Source organism: Dromiciops gliroides, chromosome 2 (assembly GCF_019393635.1).
Source record: "Dromiciops gliroides isolate mDroGli1 chromosome 2, mDroGli1.pri, whole genome shotgun sequence".
Classification (NCBI taxonomy): Eukaryota; Metazoa; Chordata; class Mammalia; order Microbiotheria; family Microbiotheriidae; genus Dromiciops; species Dromiciops gliroides.
This window is the reverse complement of record NC_057862.1, coordinates 435691798-435711993: the sequence shown is the minus strand read 5'-3', so window position 1 is coordinate 435711993 and position 20196 is coordinate 435691798. Positions and strand designations below refer to the sequence as shown.

Here is a 20196-nt window from a genome sequence, read left to right as displayed (position 1 = left end):
AATTGAGGAATGATGGAAAAAGCTGTGTTATATGATTGTAGTGGAATGGACTTGTGCTACAGGAAATGACAAACAGGATAATCCCAGAAAAACCTTGAAAGACTAATGAACATTGATGTTTGGTGAAGGGAGAAGAGCTGAGAGGACATTGTGCATAGTGACAGCAGTATTGTTCAATGAGTAATTGTGAATGACTTAGCTACTCTCAGCAGTACAATGATCCTGGACAATCCCAAGGAACTAATGAGGAAGCATACTATACACTGCTATAGAAAGAACTGATAAAAAGAACACTTGTGTAGGGGGCTGCTAGGTGGTACAATGAATAAAGCACCAGCCCTGGATTCAGGAGGACCTGAGTTCAAATCTGGCCTCAGACACTTGACACTTAACTAGCTGTGTGACCCTGGGCAAGTCACTTAACCCCCATTGCCCCGCAAAAAAAAAAAAAAAAAAGAAAAGAAAAAAAAGAACACTTGTGGATTGTACATATATAACCTGATTGCGATCTTGTGGAGGGGAGAGGAAAGGGAGGGAGGGAGAAAAAATTGGAACTCTAAATCTTATGAAAATGAATGTTGAAAACTACCCTTACATGTAAATGGAAAATAAAATAAATGTTTGTTGAGAAAAAAAGAAATTTAAACATTGGTTCTTTGACCCCCAATCTAAAGCTGATTCCATTTTGCCCCTTCATTTCTGCCCTACATCTATTATAGGGCTGCTGTGAGGACTAGTCATTCAAAAGCATCAAGCACCTACTATGTGCCAGGTACTATGCTAAGCTCTGGGGATACAAAAAGAGGCAAAAGACAATTCTTGCTCTCAAAGATCTCACAATCTAATAGGGAAGACAACCAGCAAATATGTTCAAACAAGCTCTTTGCAGGAAAAATAAGAAATAATTAAAAGAGAGAAGGCACTAGAATTTAAAAGGGGTTGGATAAAGCTTTCTACAGAAAATGGGATTTTAGATAAGAGTTGAAGGTAACCAGGGAAGCCAGCAATCAGAAGAACATTCCAGACATGTAAATGTAGTGAGCCAAAAGATGGAGTGTCTTGTTTGTGGAACTGTAGAGACCAGTGTCACTAGATTAAAGAGTATCTGTCAGGGAGTAAAGTGTAAGAAGAATAGAAGGGAATAAACTACTAGCAAAAAAAGAAGAATAGAAGGGGAAGGAGGTAAGTCACAAAGGGCATTGAACATCCAACAGAAGATTTTTGTATTTGATCTGAGGCAATAGTGAGTCACTGGAGTTACTGAATAGGAAGGTGACATTTTCAGACCTATTTTTTAGTTGTTTTTTGTTTGTTTGTTTGTTTGTTTTTGCTGGGCAATGAGGGTTAAGTGACTTGCCCAGGGTCACACAGCTAGTAAGTGTCAAGTGTCTGAGGCCAGATTTGAACTCAGGTACTCCTGAATCCAGGGCTGGTGCTTTATCCACTGCGCCACCTAGCTGCCCCAAGACCTATATTTTAGGAAAAACACTTTGGTGATTGGAGGATGTATTAGAGGCAGACTGACCAGCAGGCTATTGCAATAGTACAATCATAAGGTGATTAGAACCTGCACCATGCAGAATCAGAGAAGGGGACTTCTTGTTCAGTCATATGACTCTTCATGACCCCATCTGGGATTTTCTTGGCAGATACTGGAGTGGTTTCCCTTTTCTTTCTCCAGCTCATTTTACAGATGAGGAAACTGAGGCAAAGAGAGTTAAGTGACTTGGCCCAATGTAAGAGTCCAAGGGTGGATTTGAATTCAAGTCTTCCTGACTCTAAGCCGGGCTCTATCAACTACAACACCAAGTAGCTGAAGGAGGCTTATTAGAGAGATATTGCAAAGGTGAAATGGACTACCCTTGGCAACATATTAGCTATTAGGTGGTGACAGGGTGAGATAGTGAGTTAAGGATAACAAAATGAGATAATGGCTGCAAAGACCTGAGTAAACTGTACTATAGAAAAGTCCTCTTTCTGTTATTGACTGGCTGGCTGTCCTGGTCAGGTGTTAGGCTGCAACAAGGCTGAAATTTCAGTCCTAGAAAAGATGAGGTGCAAGGTAAACTGAGTGTGCAAGCTTCTTCCATGGTGATTTGTTTTCTATGCGAGGGATTCCTCCTCCCTCCTGCCTCCAGGGTACATACAGTACAGCACCTGGCACATAGAAGGGACTTAAAATAAATGCTTTCCCCGCCCCCAGTTCATTCCAATGCCTCTAGTAAAGCTTCCAGAGTCCAAAAAGCCTGACGAAAGAACTGCCCCCGGCGGGAACTGGTTTCCCCACCATATAACTAATAGGCCAGACTAGGATAACCTTTAAGGGGTCTGCTAAAGCTGACCCCGTCTTCCTGCCCCTCCCACGCACCCAACAGGATAGTGACCTCCCAGAAATCCAAACCCCACCCATAGTAACCGTGCCAAGGCACGGCGCAGGGCGAAGAACCCGCCCCCGCCTGGCTTAAGGCCTTAGATAGGCGCGGGCCCTTCCGCTCAGAGACCAAGGCTCGGCTCCGCCTTCCTGGCGCCCCCCCCTCCTTCCCCGTAGGCCTTTTTGTTAAGAAGTCTCCCATAGACCCCGAACCTTCCAGACCCCCAGCTTTTTTCCCCTCAGGTTGTGGAAGGGCCTGGTGCATCGGTACCAAGAACCTGGGAGCACTGGAGAGAGGGCGGGGGCAAAGGGGAAATGTGTCCTTGACAGAGTGGCTTCTGGGAAAGCGAGTCTGCATGCGCGGAGGCTTTTGGGGAATGAAGTCTCAGTCCCTGCCACTTTCCGCGCTGTTCGCGACGCTCTTGTCCTGCGCAAGCGCACAGAGAGGTTGGGGAGGGAGAGCGCCTGTTCAGATAAGTTGCAGAATTTGCATTTACCCCTTGGGGGCGGGGTGAGGCTGGGAAATTGTGCCTCCCACCCGCCGGGGGACATTCCTCTTCCTTGCCAATTTCTGTAGAATAAGAGGTCACACTGAAATTTAATTATCGGATCTCCCAATCCCGTACGAGGGGGCTCCAATTCACCCCCTGTGCCCCAGGACATACCACCCTGGGGATGTCTTTTCTTTCCCATCCCCATATCACCCCCAAGCTCTGGGTCCCTCCTTATCCAGAAAGAGTGACCTCTGATTCTGGGGCGCCCCTCTGACCCTGACCCTTAACTTTGGGAGCGATTTTCCTCTCCCTCACCTCCTGAGGCACACCCGTATTAGACCCTTATCCTAAAATTGACTCTGGAACTTACTCCTCTTACAGTGGGGCTGCACTTCCTCCCCCTCCCCACATCTTTGGACCTGATCTCTTGACCTTTAAGGCTAACCCTGGGGCTGATACTCCCTGACCCTGAAAGACCCTGGAGCTGACTCCTCTCCAATGGGGCTGCACCTTCCTTCTTCCCCCCCACCCTTTGGGCCTGATCTCTTGACCCTAAAGCTAACCCTGGGGCTGACTCCCCTGACCCTGGAGATGACTCCTACCACTGGGGAACTGGTCGGCTTGGAATATTGTGTCTGTGGGGATCCTCCCTATTTGAGCTGGGAGGATTTCCTACTGGCTTTCCTCCTTCCTCCAGACCAAGGGTGCAGACCTAAGGAGGAGTAGGTGGTGCTGAGGGTTCCAGCAGTCTATGCCTAGCCTGAATCAATCTTCCAGGGTTATGGAACCTTTGGCAATCCTAAGGGAGGTTCCTTCTTCTTTGCATTTGACTCCTTCCCTTCCTTCAGTTCTCCCCCCTCCATTCTCCCTCCCTGTCCTCCTCCCTAGTCAGCCTCTCCCATCCTTGTCTAGCTGGCTAAGCCTCATTCAATTGTCTCCTCCACCTAGAGGAGTTAACTGGGTGGGCTCAAGGGCCATGGATTGACAGAATGGCATGCCAGGGAGGGGCTGGGGATGCCTTAGAGGTGAGCCAGCTCTGTGGGTCACCAGAGACCAAGGACTTGAAGCACAGGAAACCCCTTCTGTGCTGAATCTACTCTATCAGGCACTAATGTAGGGGAAGACACTCCTGATCCCTTAAAGGACAGCTGGGAGCAGCTTGGCAGAAGAGAAGAGGAAAAGGCTCTCTTTGGGACTGCCACTAGGAATCCACTTCTGAGCCCCCCAACTCTCTATTCCTAAGATTCCTGCACCCACCTCCCTTAGCCCCACTGCGCTTCTTCTGCTCCGCCCTGGCCCAACCCCTCCCAGGACCTCCCCCGCCCTCCCCCAAAGGGAAAAGGAGGAGGCCCCACAGAGTTCAACTCAGCAGACACCTATCCTGATCCCAAGAGTGTCACACCGGACAGGACCCACAGAGAACACTTGCCTCTTTCAGCAGAAGGTAGGTTCATAAGCTAGTCTATGTTTGCCCTCCCTGGGACTCAGACCAGGTGCTTGGGGCATCCCTGGGGTTGCTAAGCTCTGAGAAGAGGGTGGCTCTGTTCTCTCTCTCTGTTTCTGCTCCAGGTAAGTGGCTGAGGACACAGGGACACAGGGACTCGGGGACTGGGGGAAGTTGCAGGTCAAGAAAAAACCTTCCCTTGGGAGCTGGAAACTCCTTGCTATGTAGACCTCACATACTGTGGGGTGGGAGGGTGAGGAGAAATGGGGGAAGCTCTCTTCTCTTTTAAAGAACCAGATGCTCAGTTAACCAACCATTCAACACAGGATTTCATTCCGTTTCTTGGTTGGCCCATTTCCCAGATTCCTAGCTCTCATCTCTGACTTCCCTATAGAACTTTACATGGAGGTAGAATGAAGCTTGGCATTTTGGGGTGCATTCCTCATTTATTATCTAACTCATACACTGTCACACCTGCATCTGTATAATCATACTCATATATCCTATCCTGTCACACTGTCACACACTCTTGCGTTGTCCAACTTTCACACACATACGCTCACATATAGTCACACGTGGTCACATGCATACCTTCTTATGCTCAGATACTTACATGATCTGTCTTACAAAGCTGAGTGGTTCTACTGAGAGACCTAAGGCTCTGATTAGGGCTGGGAGCCCTTGGTGAGCAACTTGGGACTGGCTGGGAGTTAGGTCTGTCTCCAGGTCTGGGAAGCTCTGGTCTGGCTGCCCTTCCCCCCCTCTGTACTGGGTAAATATTTGTGTCCTTCCTCAGCAGGGCCAGATCAAACTGCTCCTCCCTTCCTCCCTCCCTCCTTCCCTGCCACTTCCCAGCAGCTCCATGGACCCCCTTGAATCTGTGGTGAAGAACCCATACACCAGCATCAACATCCCCCGAGCCCACCTTCGCCCAGACCTAGAACAGCAGCTGGAACAAAGCCAGGACACTCCATACCCAGGGGCCAGGCCTAGCCCTGTGCCTGCTTACTCCCCACCAACAGTGGGTGGGTGGACCCAGGAGGAAGCCAAAGGAGGGTCTCAAATCCCGACCCAGGCAACTTGGCAACAGCCAGGGAATCCTTACGCTGGCCTGCAACAGACATCAGGGACCACAGAGCCACCTTATACGACTGTACCACCAGCACGACCCGGAGACGACATCGCCCATCACTGCTGCTGCTGCCCCTGTTGCCGTTGTTGCCGCTGCCCTCGCTGTTGCCGCTGCCACAGCTGTTGCTGTGTGGTCTCTTAGCTCCTCTGAACACCTAGCCCAGAGGAACCCAGACTGAGGGAGACCTGTCTATGCCACGATGCAGTCAGGTTTGTTGTCATTCAGGGGTAAGGAGGGTGGTTCCCTCCCTCTTGGATGTCATTAAGCCACCTCCAGCCAAAGGAACTGGAGCTCAGGATAGAGTCTGAAGTCATTAGGATTTGATGCATTTGAAATCTTCTTCCTATCTCCCTCTCCAAATCACCCATCGTGACAGGACAGAGTCCTTGGCAGAATCAAGAGCCCGGGCATCACAGAATTTCTGACCTCAAATGGACCAAAGAGATCCTAACTTCAGTCTGTACCTGAACAGAATTCTGTGATCTTGATAAATGAATATCTAACAGCTGCTGAAAAATCACCAGTGGCTGGTAGCTCACTACCTGCCACAGGAGCTCATTCTGCCTTTGGCTGACTGTTAGGAAGTTTTCCCTTTCACTGAATGGAAATTTGTCTCAATATAAGTTCCATTCACTGACTTTTATTCTACCCTTTGGGGCCAAGTAAAACAAGTCTGATCCCTCTTCCCCATCACAACTCTTCAGATATTGGAAGACACCTGTCATCTTTATTCTTTTCTTCTCCAGGATAAACATACCTCGTTTCTTCAACTGATCATAGTATGTTATGGTTTCCAAGCCATTTGGACTCTTCCTCCTTGTTGATGTCCTGTCTAAAATGTGATACCCAGACCTGAATACACTGCTATAAAATTTGGGGGTGAGTCCAAGGTCTATCGTGAGGAGCTTGTTGAGTGGGATGTCAAGGAAATCAGAAACCAAATTTGGGAGAGGAAAGATCTCTACCCAAGACTGAGGAAGGTATTCAAACCTCCCCTCAGAATTATGGCAGCCTAAACCCTGTGCCTATTGAAAGCCATCATCAGCACTGTTGATACTTATTAGTATCCACTATCTATCCACCAGAACCCTGAACCAGTGATGAGGATCAGTAGGAATGATTCCTATCCTCAAGAGTCTTATCAACCATACCCCACATCACCTGGGGCTAAGGCACCTGCATTGATGACCACCCTCAGAGAACACTTCACTTCTTCCAGTTACCTCTGTTGTTCCCTTGACAATAAACCTAAATAATTTGTTCAGGTCTGTCTTCACCGATGTTTTGTTGTGATTATCCAGAGGCCATATCTGGAGGCCATATCTGGAGGCTTGGAAGGGCTGGGCTTGGTGTCTAGGGTCTGGGAAGGTTCACTTGGGGCTTAGAGATGTGTAAGAATTGGGTCTATGGGGGCAGCTAGGTGGCACAGTGGATAGAGCATCAGCCCTCGATTTAGGAGGACCTGAGTTCAGATGTGGCCTCAGATGCTTGACACTTACTAGCTGTGTGACCCTGGGCAAGTCACTTAACCCCCATTGCCCGGCCAAAAAAAAAAAAGAATTGGGTCTATGGTCAGAGAGAAAAGAATTCTTGGGTTTGAGAAATATAGCTCACATTCACATAGCACTTGAAAACTGGCATTGGGCTTTCCTGTAAGGTAGAGTAGACCATGTATTATTGTTTTTGTTTTTGTTTTTTGCAGGGCAATGGGGGTTAAGTGACTTGCCCAGGGTCACACAGCTAGTAAGTGTCAAGTGTCTGAGGTCAGATTTGAACTTAGGTCCTCCTGAATCCAGGGCCGGTGCTTTATCCACTGCGCCACCTAGCTGCCCTCTAGACCATGTATTATTATCCCCATTTTGAAAATAAAAAAACTGAGACTCTGAAGCACTGTATCTTACCCATGGTCACATTGTTAGTGTTTGAGCTGAGAATCAAACCCCTCTCTCCTGATTCTAAGTCCCATATTCTCCACCACAGAAGCACATTCTCTAATCCCTACCCTTCAACCTTGTTTCCCATTTGGCATGGGCTGGACCAGCCTGAATGTAGAGGTGGGTTGAGAAGATGGCCAAAATTCTGTTTCATGTCATTAGGCTGAATCTTGGACCCTATAGCTCTCAGCCACCCTTTCTCTTCTACTAGCTGGCTAGGTAGTAGAAGCTCTGAGGAGGGACCCTGTTCACCTCCACCTCCCCTGCTCCATCCCCAGGTCTCTTATGCTTGTCTCTGCCTGACCCTGTGACCACACTGCCTTTGGCCTAACCTCATGACCTGTCTCTCAGCCTTGGTCTCAGCAGTGAGGAAGGGATTGGAGATTGCACCTAACCAACCATCCATTGTGAGGAATTAGTGGGGCCAGTGTCCAACCAGGGCCAGTATCTAAAACCTGGCATATGAATGTGGATGAAGAACACGTATGAAGTGTTCCATAAGTGGAGTGTCAGATTCACAAGGGACAAGTAAAGTAGTACAGGCCAGAGACCCAGGGGTCCTAGAACATAGAAGTGAAGAGTTGGTGAGGTCAGACTTGGAAGGCTTTCTGAGGGGGGTGAGTTTTGTGCCAGTTTTGGAAAGAAGCTTTTACATTGTTCTCATTAAGGTCATGAGGGAAAGAAGTTTCCTAATGGTAAAGAAGGACAGGAATTGGCAAGCAAGGGTTGAAGGACTGAGGGTGCAGAAACCAGAGTAGAGCCCGGCTAGGCCAGTGACTCATCTTCTAAATCCTCAGCCTGGGTGGAGAATGATTTCCTAGTTTCCAGTGAAACCTTGGTTTCCTCTGACCTACAGTCAAGTGGTCCCACCTACTCCCCAAAATACCCTTGCCCCACCCACCAGCAGCCTCTGCTTCATGCCCTCTTCAGTTTCCACCCTCATTCCTCCCATTCCTCCCAAAGTGGGCCTAGGACCCACTTTAAAAGGTGGAAAGAAACCTGAGAGATCAGCTAATTGAACCCTCATTTGACAGACAGAGAAACTGAGGCCAGAGAAAAGTAAAGTGATTTGTCCAAGGTCACACAGATAGTGTTAGTGGCAGAAGGCAGATTTTTTTTTTTTTGCAGGGCAATGAGGGTTAAGTGACTTGCCCAGGGTCACACAGCTAGTAAGTGTCAAGTGTCTGAGTCTAGATTTGAACTCAGGTCCTCCTGAATCAAAGGCTGGTGCTTTATCCACTGTGCCACCTAACTGCCCCATGAACCCAGATTTTAAAAAATTTCAAATCCTTTTTCTTTCCCTAGAGATGACAATCATAGGGCAAACATGCCCCCCAGTAGGTGAGTTACCAAACCACCCCTTCAGGGTTTTTATAGACATTGTGTGAGCACCCCCTTGCATACCCATCTTCATTGTAGCCACTACTCAAGAAACATGGAGAAGCACTGGGGGGGGGGGGCAAAGGGATCATGAAATCTCTTGACTCCTGCATGGTGATAGGTCTTGAACTACATCTTAAAGGGAAAGAGAGAGGGGCAGCTAGGTGGTGCAGTGGATAGAGCACCGGCCCTGGAGTCAGGAGTACCTGAGTTCAAATCCAGCCTCAGACACTTAACACTTACGAGCTGTGTGACCCTGGGCAAGTCACTTAACCCCAATTGTCTCACTAAAAAAGAAAAAAGGGAAAGAGGCAGAGAGGAAGGAGGAGATAGAAAGAGAGAGAAGAAAGGAAGGGCATTTCAGAGGGGAGAATAATAGATATTATCATAATAATAGTAATTAATATTTATATAGCACTGACTATGTACCAGGAGCCAGCTAGGTGGCTCAGTGGATAGAGCGCTAGGCCTGGAGTCAGGAAGACCTCAGTTCAAATCTGGCTTGACACTTACTAGCTGTGCAACCCTGGGCAAGTCACTTAACCTCTGTTTGCCTTAATCCACTGAAGAAGGAAATGGCAAACCACTCTGGTAATCTTTGCCAAGAAAACCCCATGGTCATTATTTGGTCCATGGGGTTATAAAGACTTGGACGGGACTGAACAACAGTTATGTGACAGGCGCTGTGCTAAGCATTTTATAATTATCTCATTTATTCCTCATAACAACCCTGGGAAGTAGGTGTTATTATTCTCATTTTATAGATGAGAAAACCAAGGCAGACAGGTGAAGTGACTTGCCCAGGGTCACACAGCTAGTACATGTCTGAGATTGAATTTGAACTCAGGTCTTTCTGACTCCAGGCCCAGCTAGATCTGATGTTTTAGGAATGCAGCGTACATTAGGGGAACATTGAGAGATGAAGCTGAATTTGGAGCCAGATCATAGAAGGCCTTGAATGCCAGACGGGAGTTTGGACTTTATGCTGTGAGCAATAGGGAGCTGCTTACATTTCTTGAGTAGTAGAGGAACACCATGGAAGTAGGATATGAGACCAATTAGTCGAACAGGACACGCAGGATGGACTGGTCTCTCCACATCTAACAGTCATCAGGAAGCAATCACTGCCCAGAGGTGCCTGGTATGTGTGAGGTATTCACTGTGTATGACCTAGGTGTTGGAATCTTAATGGATCGGGGCCCAGAAGACAGACTCATATGGCTCTGCCAACATTATAGAGAAAGTACTATGCATTCCTCCTCCCTCCACACACACCATCCTCTCTCACCATGGTCTTGGGTGCCCCTCTTCTGCCTGCCTTGCTCTGGTCCTCATGACCCACTCTACTGCCTTTCTAGGCGGGAACTCCCTTCTCACCCCCCCACCCCAAGCCCAACCTGGAAGAGAAGCAGCCCCACCCAAACTGAGCCACAAGAACTAGTCAGACCAGTTTGGGGAGAGTTTTGGGGGCAGGCTAAGGGAGGGGAAACTGGGGAGTGGGGGGGGACAAGGAAGGGGAAGCCATTCTTCCCCTTCACTCTCTGCCAAATTCAGAACAAAGTTGGCTCAAAACAACTCTTCAGTTCCCACTACAGAAATTCCTTGAGTTAAACTGAAACGCTGACTTAGAACCTGACCCTGACCTTATACCGACTGCTCTTGGAACAAGCACACTATATATGATTTGAGGAAGGGATGGCCAAGGGCAGGGGCAGGGGCCCACCCAGAGCTGACCCATGTTCACAAGCCAAGAAGTAGTGATGGTGTATTGCTTAGAATCAGAAGTGGATTCAAGCTGTCTTTAACATTGGTTATGTAATCATGAGCAAATGACTGTAACCTTTCTGAGCCTCGGTTTCCTCATCTATAAAATGGGCACGATATTGTTTACCCTCCCTCATCACCTCATGCAGCTAGTGTGAAAAAAGCACTATAGAAATGTTAGCCATGATGATGATGATTCACTATCTCACCACGTCCACATGTTAAGGGGATATGCCCCAGTCACATTCAGCTTTTACCATGGTCATACATGACCCCTCCTCATGCTCCACACCTAACTAGTGCCCACTCTGGTGTCTTCCCCATCACAACCTTGCCATTCACAAGCTCTCCCCATCCCTGCTGCATGGAGTGATCCGTGGAAGGTTCTGCTGATTGTGTTTTTCCCTTGTTCAGGGAAACAAGCAGAGGTGGGCAAGCACCTTAGACTTAGGCAAGGCCCGAAGACTCTTATCTCTCTCAGGGCCATGTGTCTGGAAGCTGTGGTGGGAGATCTCATTGCAGGGCTTTTGTGACTGAAAGCGGAGCTGGCTCATCCTGAGCTCCTGGGTGGTAATGTGAGCCCCCACTGGGGGAGGGGGAGCCCTGGGCACCTTGAGTACCCATCAGACTCCCTGGGATCTGGCCCTGGGGCTGGACACATGCAGGAGCACAAGATCCAGACCAGTGGTCAGGGAGCAGGTAAGAGCTGGGAGTGGAGCTGGGGCTGGGGGACAGGGAAAGAAAGGGAGGGAGAGAGCCTGTGAGCTGGTGTCTAGGAAAGACTGAGATGGGAGAGATAGAAGCACAGAGAGACTCAGAGGTTGGGCCTATAGTCAGGAATTATCTGGTACTATAGCAGTGCTATAGGGTTGGGCCCTGGTGTGGGGGGGATGGTGAAAGACTGATGTGAAATGAATTATAGACCCATGCCCTGGACCCTGATCAGCTTTGTAAATACCCTAGGTTAGAGAACTGGTTTGTCCAGGAATCCAGTGAATGGGCCAAAGTAACTGATGATCCAAAAAGTTTGTCTCTGAATTGGCCATGGGTGGGTTGCCTGATAGGTGAATCTCCTCTGCCCCCAGCCCCATTCTAGGCAAACCCCAATTCAGGGAAATGAGTTCAGGAACCAGAGACTCAAAGCATCAGCTGAAGGTGAAACTCTTAGAGCCAGGGTGTCACCTCTCCTGGGCAAAATTCAACAGCTTGAGGATCTAGCCCTGGACAGCTGAGAGAGATGGACTGAGCTGGAAGGTTGAGGCATTGAAGGACTAAGTGGAGGAGAGAGAGACAAAGTTCCAGGACTCTGAGGAGAACCTAGTAGTCTCACTAAAAGTGGCCCAAAGGCCAGCAGATGAGGAGGGAATCAGGTGGGAGTAAGCCCTTGGTATGTGAAGTCTTTCAGGACTCTGAGGAAGCACATGACAGAGATAGATGCTTGGAGGAGCTTCTTAAGGGAGAAGCAACTTGTTGGATTAGGCTGCAACCAGCAAGGCCCAGAGGCCACTGACAGCAGAGGGGCTCCTTATCAGGATACTACTGATATATTCTACCTCAGTCAAGGCTCACTGGCCTTCATTGTGCCATGGAACATGGGGGGCTGAGGGGACAATGGGGGTGAGCAGGTAAAGGAAAGTGCAGTCATGGTTGTCTCCCTTGGCCATGCTGTGGCCCAAGCACCAACCTCCTGGGAGAGAAGTGGAATGGGACCACTGGGGGTTGGGTCCCAACGCCTACCAAGGGAATGGAGGTGTCTACACTGCCTACATGGAGACCCATGACAAAGGCCCAGCAAAGAACTGTGAGGTATAGGAGTACTCTAGTGGGGGTGAAAGGAAAGAGGGAGCAAGTTCTCCTCTGGATGTCAAATGCCATGAAGTAAAACCCCAGTTATTCCTCCCCATGGGATTCTGTGCATCTGAATAGGGTAGAGGAAGGACCCAGAGGGGGAAGACAGATTCCAGAAATTTAATGTTAGTTCGGCATTTGGGAGAGTCACATTTGGAGACTAAGGGTTCTCTAGAGTGAATGTCAGGGTGAAGGGTGGTGATTTTGCCAAAGGTGAGAGAGGACAAAGGACTTGCATCAATCTGACCTGGGAGACAGAGAAGTGTGTTCTGGTGGGAAAAGAGGTAGAACATTCAAAAAACACATGGCAGATCAGTTACTGGCCAAGTGGAGGTCCCAACTGAGCAAAGATTTTGTGAACCCAGCTCCCATTCTCAACATGTGAATTCTCCTGAGGACGGAAGCAAGGTGGTCAGTCACCAGGACTGTGGTCTCCTCCTTGAGGACAAACCAGAAAGAGGATGTCTCTGTTCTTATCTTTCTTCATTCTACTTTCCTACCCTCCCTCTACCCCAACAAACTGCCTTTAAAATGGCTCTGTCAGAGGCTCCATAACCATTTCCTCCCCAAACTCCCCCCGCCCCGTCCCTGCCCCCCATTTTGGCTATCCCTGACCTTTTCGCTCCTCAGCCTTGCAGGACTGAACAGAGAGGAGCCGGTGGCTTTCTTTCCTCACCTCTGGAAATAAGATATCCATGGTCCCTCATCCAAGATATGTGTCTTCTAGTTGTTGTTGTTGTTGTTGTTGTTGTGTGTGTGTGTGTCCTGTGCATATCAGAGGATATAGAACTGGAAGGGCCTTTAGAGGCCATGGAGGCCACCCCCTCTTATTTTATTATTATTATTTTTTTTTAGTGAGGCAATTGGGGTTTAGTGACTTGCCCAGGGTCACACAGCTAGTAAGTGTTAAGTGTCTGAGGCCAGATTTGAACTCAGGTCCTCCTGACTCCAGGGCCGATACTCTCAAATACATCATTTAACCTCTCTCTTTTCCAATTTTCTCATCTGTAAGATGAGAGTGATTGTGTGACCCTGGGCAAGTAACTTAACCCTCATTGCCCTGCAAAAAAAAAAAAGATGGAGTTGACGCTTGTAGTGCTTCCTGTTTGTAAAAAGCATTGCAAACAGGAAATGCTATATAAAAGAATAGCGGTGGTGTTTCTTTAATATGAGTATCTTTGACTCCATGGCTGCAAAACCGTTGTCTGTACCTGTGTTCGTCCCCTGAGAACAGAGCCAGAACATAGAGATGTAGTTAGGGCTTTTGGGGGTAAAGGTCCGTTCCAGGGCAGGGGGGGGTCTGATGAAGTCAGGACCTTGTACCACCTCTCGGCAGTACCCCCTTTATTGGCCCAGGGATCCAAGGTCGCTGGTGGAATGAATCCCGGAGTGCCCAGCCTTGGTCCTTCTTTCTTTTCCCAGAATGTTGCATATGGAGGGAGCCACTGAAAGTGAGACCCTTCCCGCTAAGGAGAAGCCTTCTGAAGTAGGGGCCCGCCGAAATGACTGCATCATCTGCTATTCCTCCTATGACCTGGCCGGCCGCCTTCCACGCCGTCTCTACTGTGGCCACACCTTCTGCCAGGCTTGTGTCCGACGACTAGACACACCCGCTCACGAACAGCGATGGATCCCCTGCCCTCAATGCCGCCAGAGCACGCCCACGCCAAGGGGTGGTGTGGCCATGCTGGACCTCGATCTGGCTGCCTTCTTGGCTGTGAAGGCAGAGCGGGAGCTTCCCCGGGGAGAGCCCTGGTCCCCCACTCCCCACAAAGGCAGCCCTCCCAAGCCCGGCTCGGTGATCACCCAGCAACCAGGCAGCCACTGCCCAGCTCTGGGCCCTCAGCCCAGCTTCCCTCAACAGGGTTGCTGTTGGGGCTGCTGCCTATGCTGTGAGCCTGAGGGCACCCCTGAAGTCTAAGTCCTGGCCATAAATGTGCCCACCCACCAAACATATCCTGCCATGGAATAGTCCCTGGCCTCAAGATCCCGAAGGTCTTCATGGGGAGCCGAGGCTCCTCCTCTCCATCTAGACCCTTGAATTGGCCTGTGTTGGGGGAGGGGGGGCTGAAAGTGGGAGTTAGAGCTACATCCTATGACATGTCTCATCACAGCTCCCTCACTCTTCTCACTAACCCCCAACTCCTTTGCCAGTTGCTTCCAACCTCTTCTCAATGCTGATTCCCATCCTTAGCTTGCTAACAGGACCCTGAGTTGTGGTTGTTTGGTAAGTTCTAGTTTTTTAAGGTGGCAAAGAGCCTCTGGTTGCTAGAACCCACAGTGGCTTCCTTGGCTGCCTGGTTCCCCTAGAAAACTTGGACCCTGGAACTGAAGCTCCTGAAAGAGATAGGGCTCTGGGCCTGGTACCTGAACTTGAACTCTATAAATAGCACCTGGATTAAAGGCTATGCTGATTTGTGATCCAGAAGAGGCCACTACCTGGAGCATAAGGGTAGGGATACCTAGGACCACAACTGAGATGCCTGCAGTTTGGTATAGGGCACAAAGGCTGTGTTTACAAACATTTGTTCTGTTGTTTTTTACTAAAGTGTGACCATGTCCTCTGGTATCTGTCCCCCAATGGCATGTTTGTCTGAAGTCACAGAATTTGTTTCTGATGGCCCCAGTGCTTCACCTCATTGGGGCTCTTTTTGGGAACAAGAACCGTAAAGCCATGAATGACCCCTTCTGGCCAAATCTGCTTTCCCATCTCAGCTTCCTATAGGAAAGCTTTACTGATAGACAGGACTGGTATCTAACCTTGAACTCTAGATGCTGACCCCTTGGACCCTGACCCCTAAATCAGGACTTCTTAAACTTTTTCCCTTGAGACCTTTTTTCCCTAGAAATTTTTATGTAACACCAGGTATATGGGTATATAAAATAGGTATACATAATCTTTTACTGTTGCCAATTTTTTGTTTGTTTGTTTTTTTGGTTTGTTTTGGTTTTTTGCAGGGCAATGAGGGTTAAGTGACTCGCCCAGGGTCACACAGCTAGTAAGTATTAAGTGTCTGAGGTTGGATTTGAACTCAGGTCCTCCTGAATTCAGGGCCAGTGCTTTATCTACTGTGCCACCTAGCTGCCCCTGCCAATTTTTTTTGCAACCCTCACATTCAGTTATGCCACCCCATATGGTATTGCAACCCACAGTTTAAGAAGCTAGGCCCTAGGGGCAGCTTGGTGACGCAGTGGATAAAGTACTGGCCCTGGATTCAGGAGGACCTGAGTTCAAATCCAACCTCAGACACTTGACACTTACTAGCTATATGACCCTGGGCAAGTCACTTAACCCCAATTGCCTTACCAAAAAAAAAAGAAGAAGAAGAAGAAGCAACTAGGTCCTAGGGGACAGCTAGGTGGTGCAGTGGATAAAGCACTGGCCCTGGATTCAGTAGGACCTGAGTTCAAATCTGGCCTTAGACACTTGATACTTACTAGCTGTGTGACCTTGGGCAAGTCACTTAACCCTCATTGCCCAACACCCCCCCAAAAAAACCAAAAACCAAGAAGCTAGGCCCTAGAGGCAGCTAGGTATCTCAGTAGATGGAGCACCAGCCCTGGAGTCAGGGGGATTTGAGTTCAAATCCAGCCTCAGATACTTGACACTTACTAGCTGTGTGATCCTGGGCAAGTCACTTAACTCCAATTGCCTCCCCCCCAATTTTTTTTTCATTTCTTTTTTTTTGGCAGGGCAATGGGGGTAAAGTGACTTGCCCAGGGTCACACAGCTAGTAAGTGTCAAGTGTCTGAGGCCGGATTTGAACTCAGGTACTCCTGAACCCAGGGCTGTTGCTTTATCCACTGCGCCACCTAGCTGCCCCCCCCCCAATTTTTTTTAAAAACTAGGACATAACTGACTCCTAGACACTAACTCTCAGACACAGTGACTCCTCAGAAAGTGATCCAGGATGCTGATTCCAAGGAGGACATTTAATCAGTTCCTGTGTTGTCCAGAAGGGGATAGTACTTCCTCTCCTTTGGCAGGGCTTTGAACCTAGGTCCCAGGATGATGCCCTAGGCTGCCTGGTTGTAGAGGGGAGGGGAAGGCATCCAAGAGAATGTGCTGACCCAGGAGGGACACAGATCTGCCTCACCCACCAAGTCCAAAGTCTCATATGCCCACAGGGAACATGCAGAGAGTGGGGACTCCCCACAAGCTGGCCCCCTGGAGAGTACATCTAAACTTGACCCTGGCATGGGGCATGCCCAACCGTTGATCCTGCTGCCCCCAGATAGGGGACTGCCCCTAGAAAAGGGAGCACCTACCAGAGATGGTTCCCCAAGGTCATAGGTGAGGTCCGCAACCAGGCTAACAGGCAGTCTCAGTCAGAATTCAGTCTGTAACCAGGGTCAGGGTTCGGTCTGTGGTCATGGTTCCAAGTCAGTCAGTAGCTGGGATCAGGTCTCAGTTTGGGACCATGGTTAAGCACAGAACCATCGAATCTCAGCACTGCAAGGAACCTCAGAGACTGTTCTGTTCTAAACCTTCTTTCTCCAGGGGTAGAGAGAGACGGATTTCAATCTAATCTTGGCCCCAGCAAGACCCAGCTCTAAATCTGATGCTGACTCACTGAGGACTAAACCTGGTGGTGGGGGGGCACTGCAGGCACAGATATTCACCTCGATTTTCCTTTCCTTTCCCTTGCCCTCCTCCAAACCATAAGCCATTCTTGCCTCACAATGATCCTGGCACTCACTCTCTGATATCCTTTGCCCTCTCTTACCCCAACCAGGGCTCTGGGAGCACAAGCTGCCTCTGGTTTGCCCATCCTGCTCCCATTATCCCTTCAAGAAAGTGGCCTTGGATTCAGGAGGACCCGAGTTCAAATCTGACCTCAGACACTTGACACTTACTAGCTGTGTGACCCTGGGCAAGTCACTTAATCCCAATTGCCTCACCCACACACACACAAAAAAAGAAAGAAAGTGGATGATGCCCTTGAGTGGGGGGACAATACACAGGGAGATAGTGAGAAGGAAGGGCACACAGGCTATTCAAGATTAGGCATCTGTTTATCAACAGAGTGCCCTGAAGCAGATGAGATATGTGGCCGTCTGCCAGCCCAGAACGCAGGCACCTCACAGCTGGGGTGCCCAAATCCAAGTTGTCCTCTTCATCCAGATGTTCCAGGGTGGTGTAGGGAAAACCAGACTCAAAGGAAGAGCTGAGACTGGGACCTGGGACTCCGGAAAATCAACCCCAGCTTCGTTGGCCCTCCACCTTCCATTGGGGTAGGGGGGTAGAAGCCAAGCTCAGTGTGGTACACACGTCCCCATTGTGTGCGCTCATGATCCTGGTTATAGATATGTGTCCATTGGCTTCTCCAGGTTGGGGAAAGGGAGAAGTGTCATCAGACAGAGATGATGTGTCAGATATGGTCCAGGAGATACTAGTTTACAGGAAAGGGGAGGCACCCAAACCGAGGGAAAGTAATCTTCCCACTAAGAAGGGCTTAGGGGTAGGGAGCCTGGGCCCTTACAGGTGTCTGTGGCTGGAGTATCATGTCAGAAATGTGGTGTCCTCACCCAGGGAGTGGGGGGCAGATTAGCTCCTGGGTAAACATTAATGGGGTGGTGCTTATATCGGGTCATGTGTGAGCCAAGCTGGATCTTTGACCTGAAGCTGCTCCCCTGGGCTCAAGGCACTACCAGCTTCTTCCACAGCCTCCTAATCACTTCTCAGAGGGTGCCTCGGGGCCAAGAGGCTGCTCAGGTAGGAGTCTTCAGGGCCAGGGCTTGGGGCTTAGCAGGTCAAGGAGATTGTGTGCCGGGGGGAGAAAGGGTGGGCTGATTTTTCTCTGCCAGGATACAAGGGTTTATCCTCTCATCTCCAGCTACCCCAGTAGTTGATGGCAAGAAAGAACAACAAGGGAAGGAAGAGGTGGCCGAGGAGAAGGGTGACAGAAGAGGGGAGCAGGACATGTTTCTCCATCTCTCCTCTTCTTATAGCATCTGAGAACAAGGGTGGTGGTAACAGAGGAAGTGTACCTCCCTCCTTACTTGTAAAATCTCAGAATCAGGCAGGAGGGAGCTGCTAACTGTGACATGATATGATGTGATGTAGTTGTGTGTGAGTTGGTGGGGAGGAACTGGACTATGGGCAGGATTGGGTACCCAAGAGAACTGGAAATATTTGGAGGCAACATGGTCCACCGGAAGAGAACATTGGTTGTAAGGTCAGAAGACCTGGGATTGAATCCCACTTCTGATGCTTATCACCTGTGTGACCTTAGACAAGTCACTTAACCTCCTTGAGTCTCAGTTTCTTTATCTGTAAACTGAGGGAATTGGATTAGGAGGCCTCTGAGTTTCCTTTCAAGTCCAGATCTCTGATCTTATGAATCTTGTGGGAGTATGGAGGTTAAGCAGTTGCCTCGGGGACCAACTAGAAGATAGAAATCAGTAACTATTCTCAGCGATACAATGATCCAAGACAATCCCAAAGGACTAATGATAAGGCATACTATTCACCTCCAAAGAAAGAACTGATATTGATTGAATACAGATTGAAACATGCTATTTTTCACTTTTTTTTCCTTCAAGTTTTCTTACACAAAATGACTAATATGGAAATGTTTTACATAATTGCACATGCATAACCTATATCCAATTGCTTACTGCCTCAAGGAAGGGGGAAGGCAGGGAGGGAAGAAAGGATAGAATTAGGAACTCAAAACTTTAAATAAAAATGTTTATTTTTTTTTTAAAGAAGATCTGGGCAGCTAGGTAGCACAGTGGATAAAGCACTAGCCCTGGATTCAGGAAGACTTGAGTTCAAATCCGACCTCAGACACTTGACACTTACTAGCTGTATGACCCTGGGCATGTCACTTAACACTCATTGCCCTACCAAAAAATAAAGAAGATAGAAATCAGATTCTGGGGAAGCCAGGGTTAAGATTAAAGATGAAAAGTATGGCTTTCTTTTTGGAGGGGGATTGAGTTTTGGGGGATTAGGATCTTGGCTTTCTGGCAAATGAGTAGGGGCTCTGACCTCTAGGCTCCTTGGTGTCCCTCCATATCATTCTTTTTTTTTTTTTTTTTTTTTAGGTCAGGCAATTGGGGTTAAGTGACTTGCCCAGGGTCACACAGCCAGTAAGTGTTAAGTGTCTGAGGCCGGATTTGAACTCAGGTACTCCTGACTCCAGGGCTGGTGCTTATCCACTGCGCCACCTAGCTGCCCCCCATATCATTCTTTAGCTCTAACCTGTGCCCCTTATTGAGCACACAATCTAAGAATTGTGATGATAAACCATCACCATTCATCATCTCAAATGCCAAAGTCTAATCTGAAAGCATCTATGGTGTTAATGACACAAGATAGGATGGGTCACTGAGTTCCTTCACTCAGGGCCAAGTCCTAATGCTACCTTCCCACTTTGTTCCCCATGCCCTCTTCTCCACCCTAACCCTTGTCCCAACTTGAAGATAGCTTGATCTGACTATGTACAGGCTGGAAGAATTGGCAAGAGTAGTTTAAATAAAGGGGCATCTGGATGGGCCCAGACTCTAGGAAGACAGAGGGATGGATGGATGGATGAGGCCATGGGTTTACCTGAAGCCTCTTATTTGCCTCTTGTAATATAGCATCATCATTTCTACCATGGGTGTGGGTTCTGACTTGGAAGGGTATAATTTTAATGAACTGGAGGGGAAAAAAACACAGACCTGAGGCCAATGTAGTTATCCTTTTGTGGAGGTGAGGAGCAGACAATTCAGGATTTCTGACTCATCCATTCCCTGCCAAGGAAAGAAGGAATCCTTCCAACCTTGTCCCATTCTTTTCATTCCCCATAGCCAGCCTGGGACCTGGCCCTGCATTCACC

At 48.8% G+C, this 20196-nt stretch overlaps 2 protein-coding genes across 6 annotated transcripts; both read left to right on the top strand.

Moving 5' to 3' along the window:
* Window positions 1-3921: 3921 nt before the first annotated feature.
* Window positions 3922-6705, top strand: CYSRT1 (cysteine rich tail 1). Of its 5 annotated transcripts, XR_006354910.1 has the most exons (3): window positions 4233-4309; window positions 5106-5650; window positions 6188-6705. XR_006354910.1 is itself a non-coding variant. In XM_043986376.1 (2 exons), exon 2 carries the CDS (start codon window positions 5172-5174, stop codon window positions 5580-5582), a length of 411 nt encoding a protein of 136 aa, XP_043842311.1. In that variant the 5' UTR covers window positions 3922-4309; window positions 5165-5171; the 3' UTR covers window positions 5583-6705. The 5 variants fall into 5 exon arrangements, 4 of the variants coding, with proteins under 4 accessions (XP_043842311.1, XP_043842309.1, XP_043842310.1 ...); XM_043986376.1 differs by having other exon boundaries at window positions 3922-4309; window positions 5165-6705; XM_043986374.1 differs by having other exon boundaries at window positions 5106-6705.
* Window positions 6706-13790: 7085 nt separating this feature from the next.
* Window positions 13791-14288, top strand: RNF224 (ring finger protein 224). Its single transcript, XM_043981661.1, has one exon. It carries the CDS (start codon window positions 13791-13793, stop codon window positions 14286-14288), a length of 498 nt encoding a protein of 165 aa, XP_043837596.1.
* The last annotated feature ends 5908 nt before the right edge of the window (window positions 14289-20196 follow it).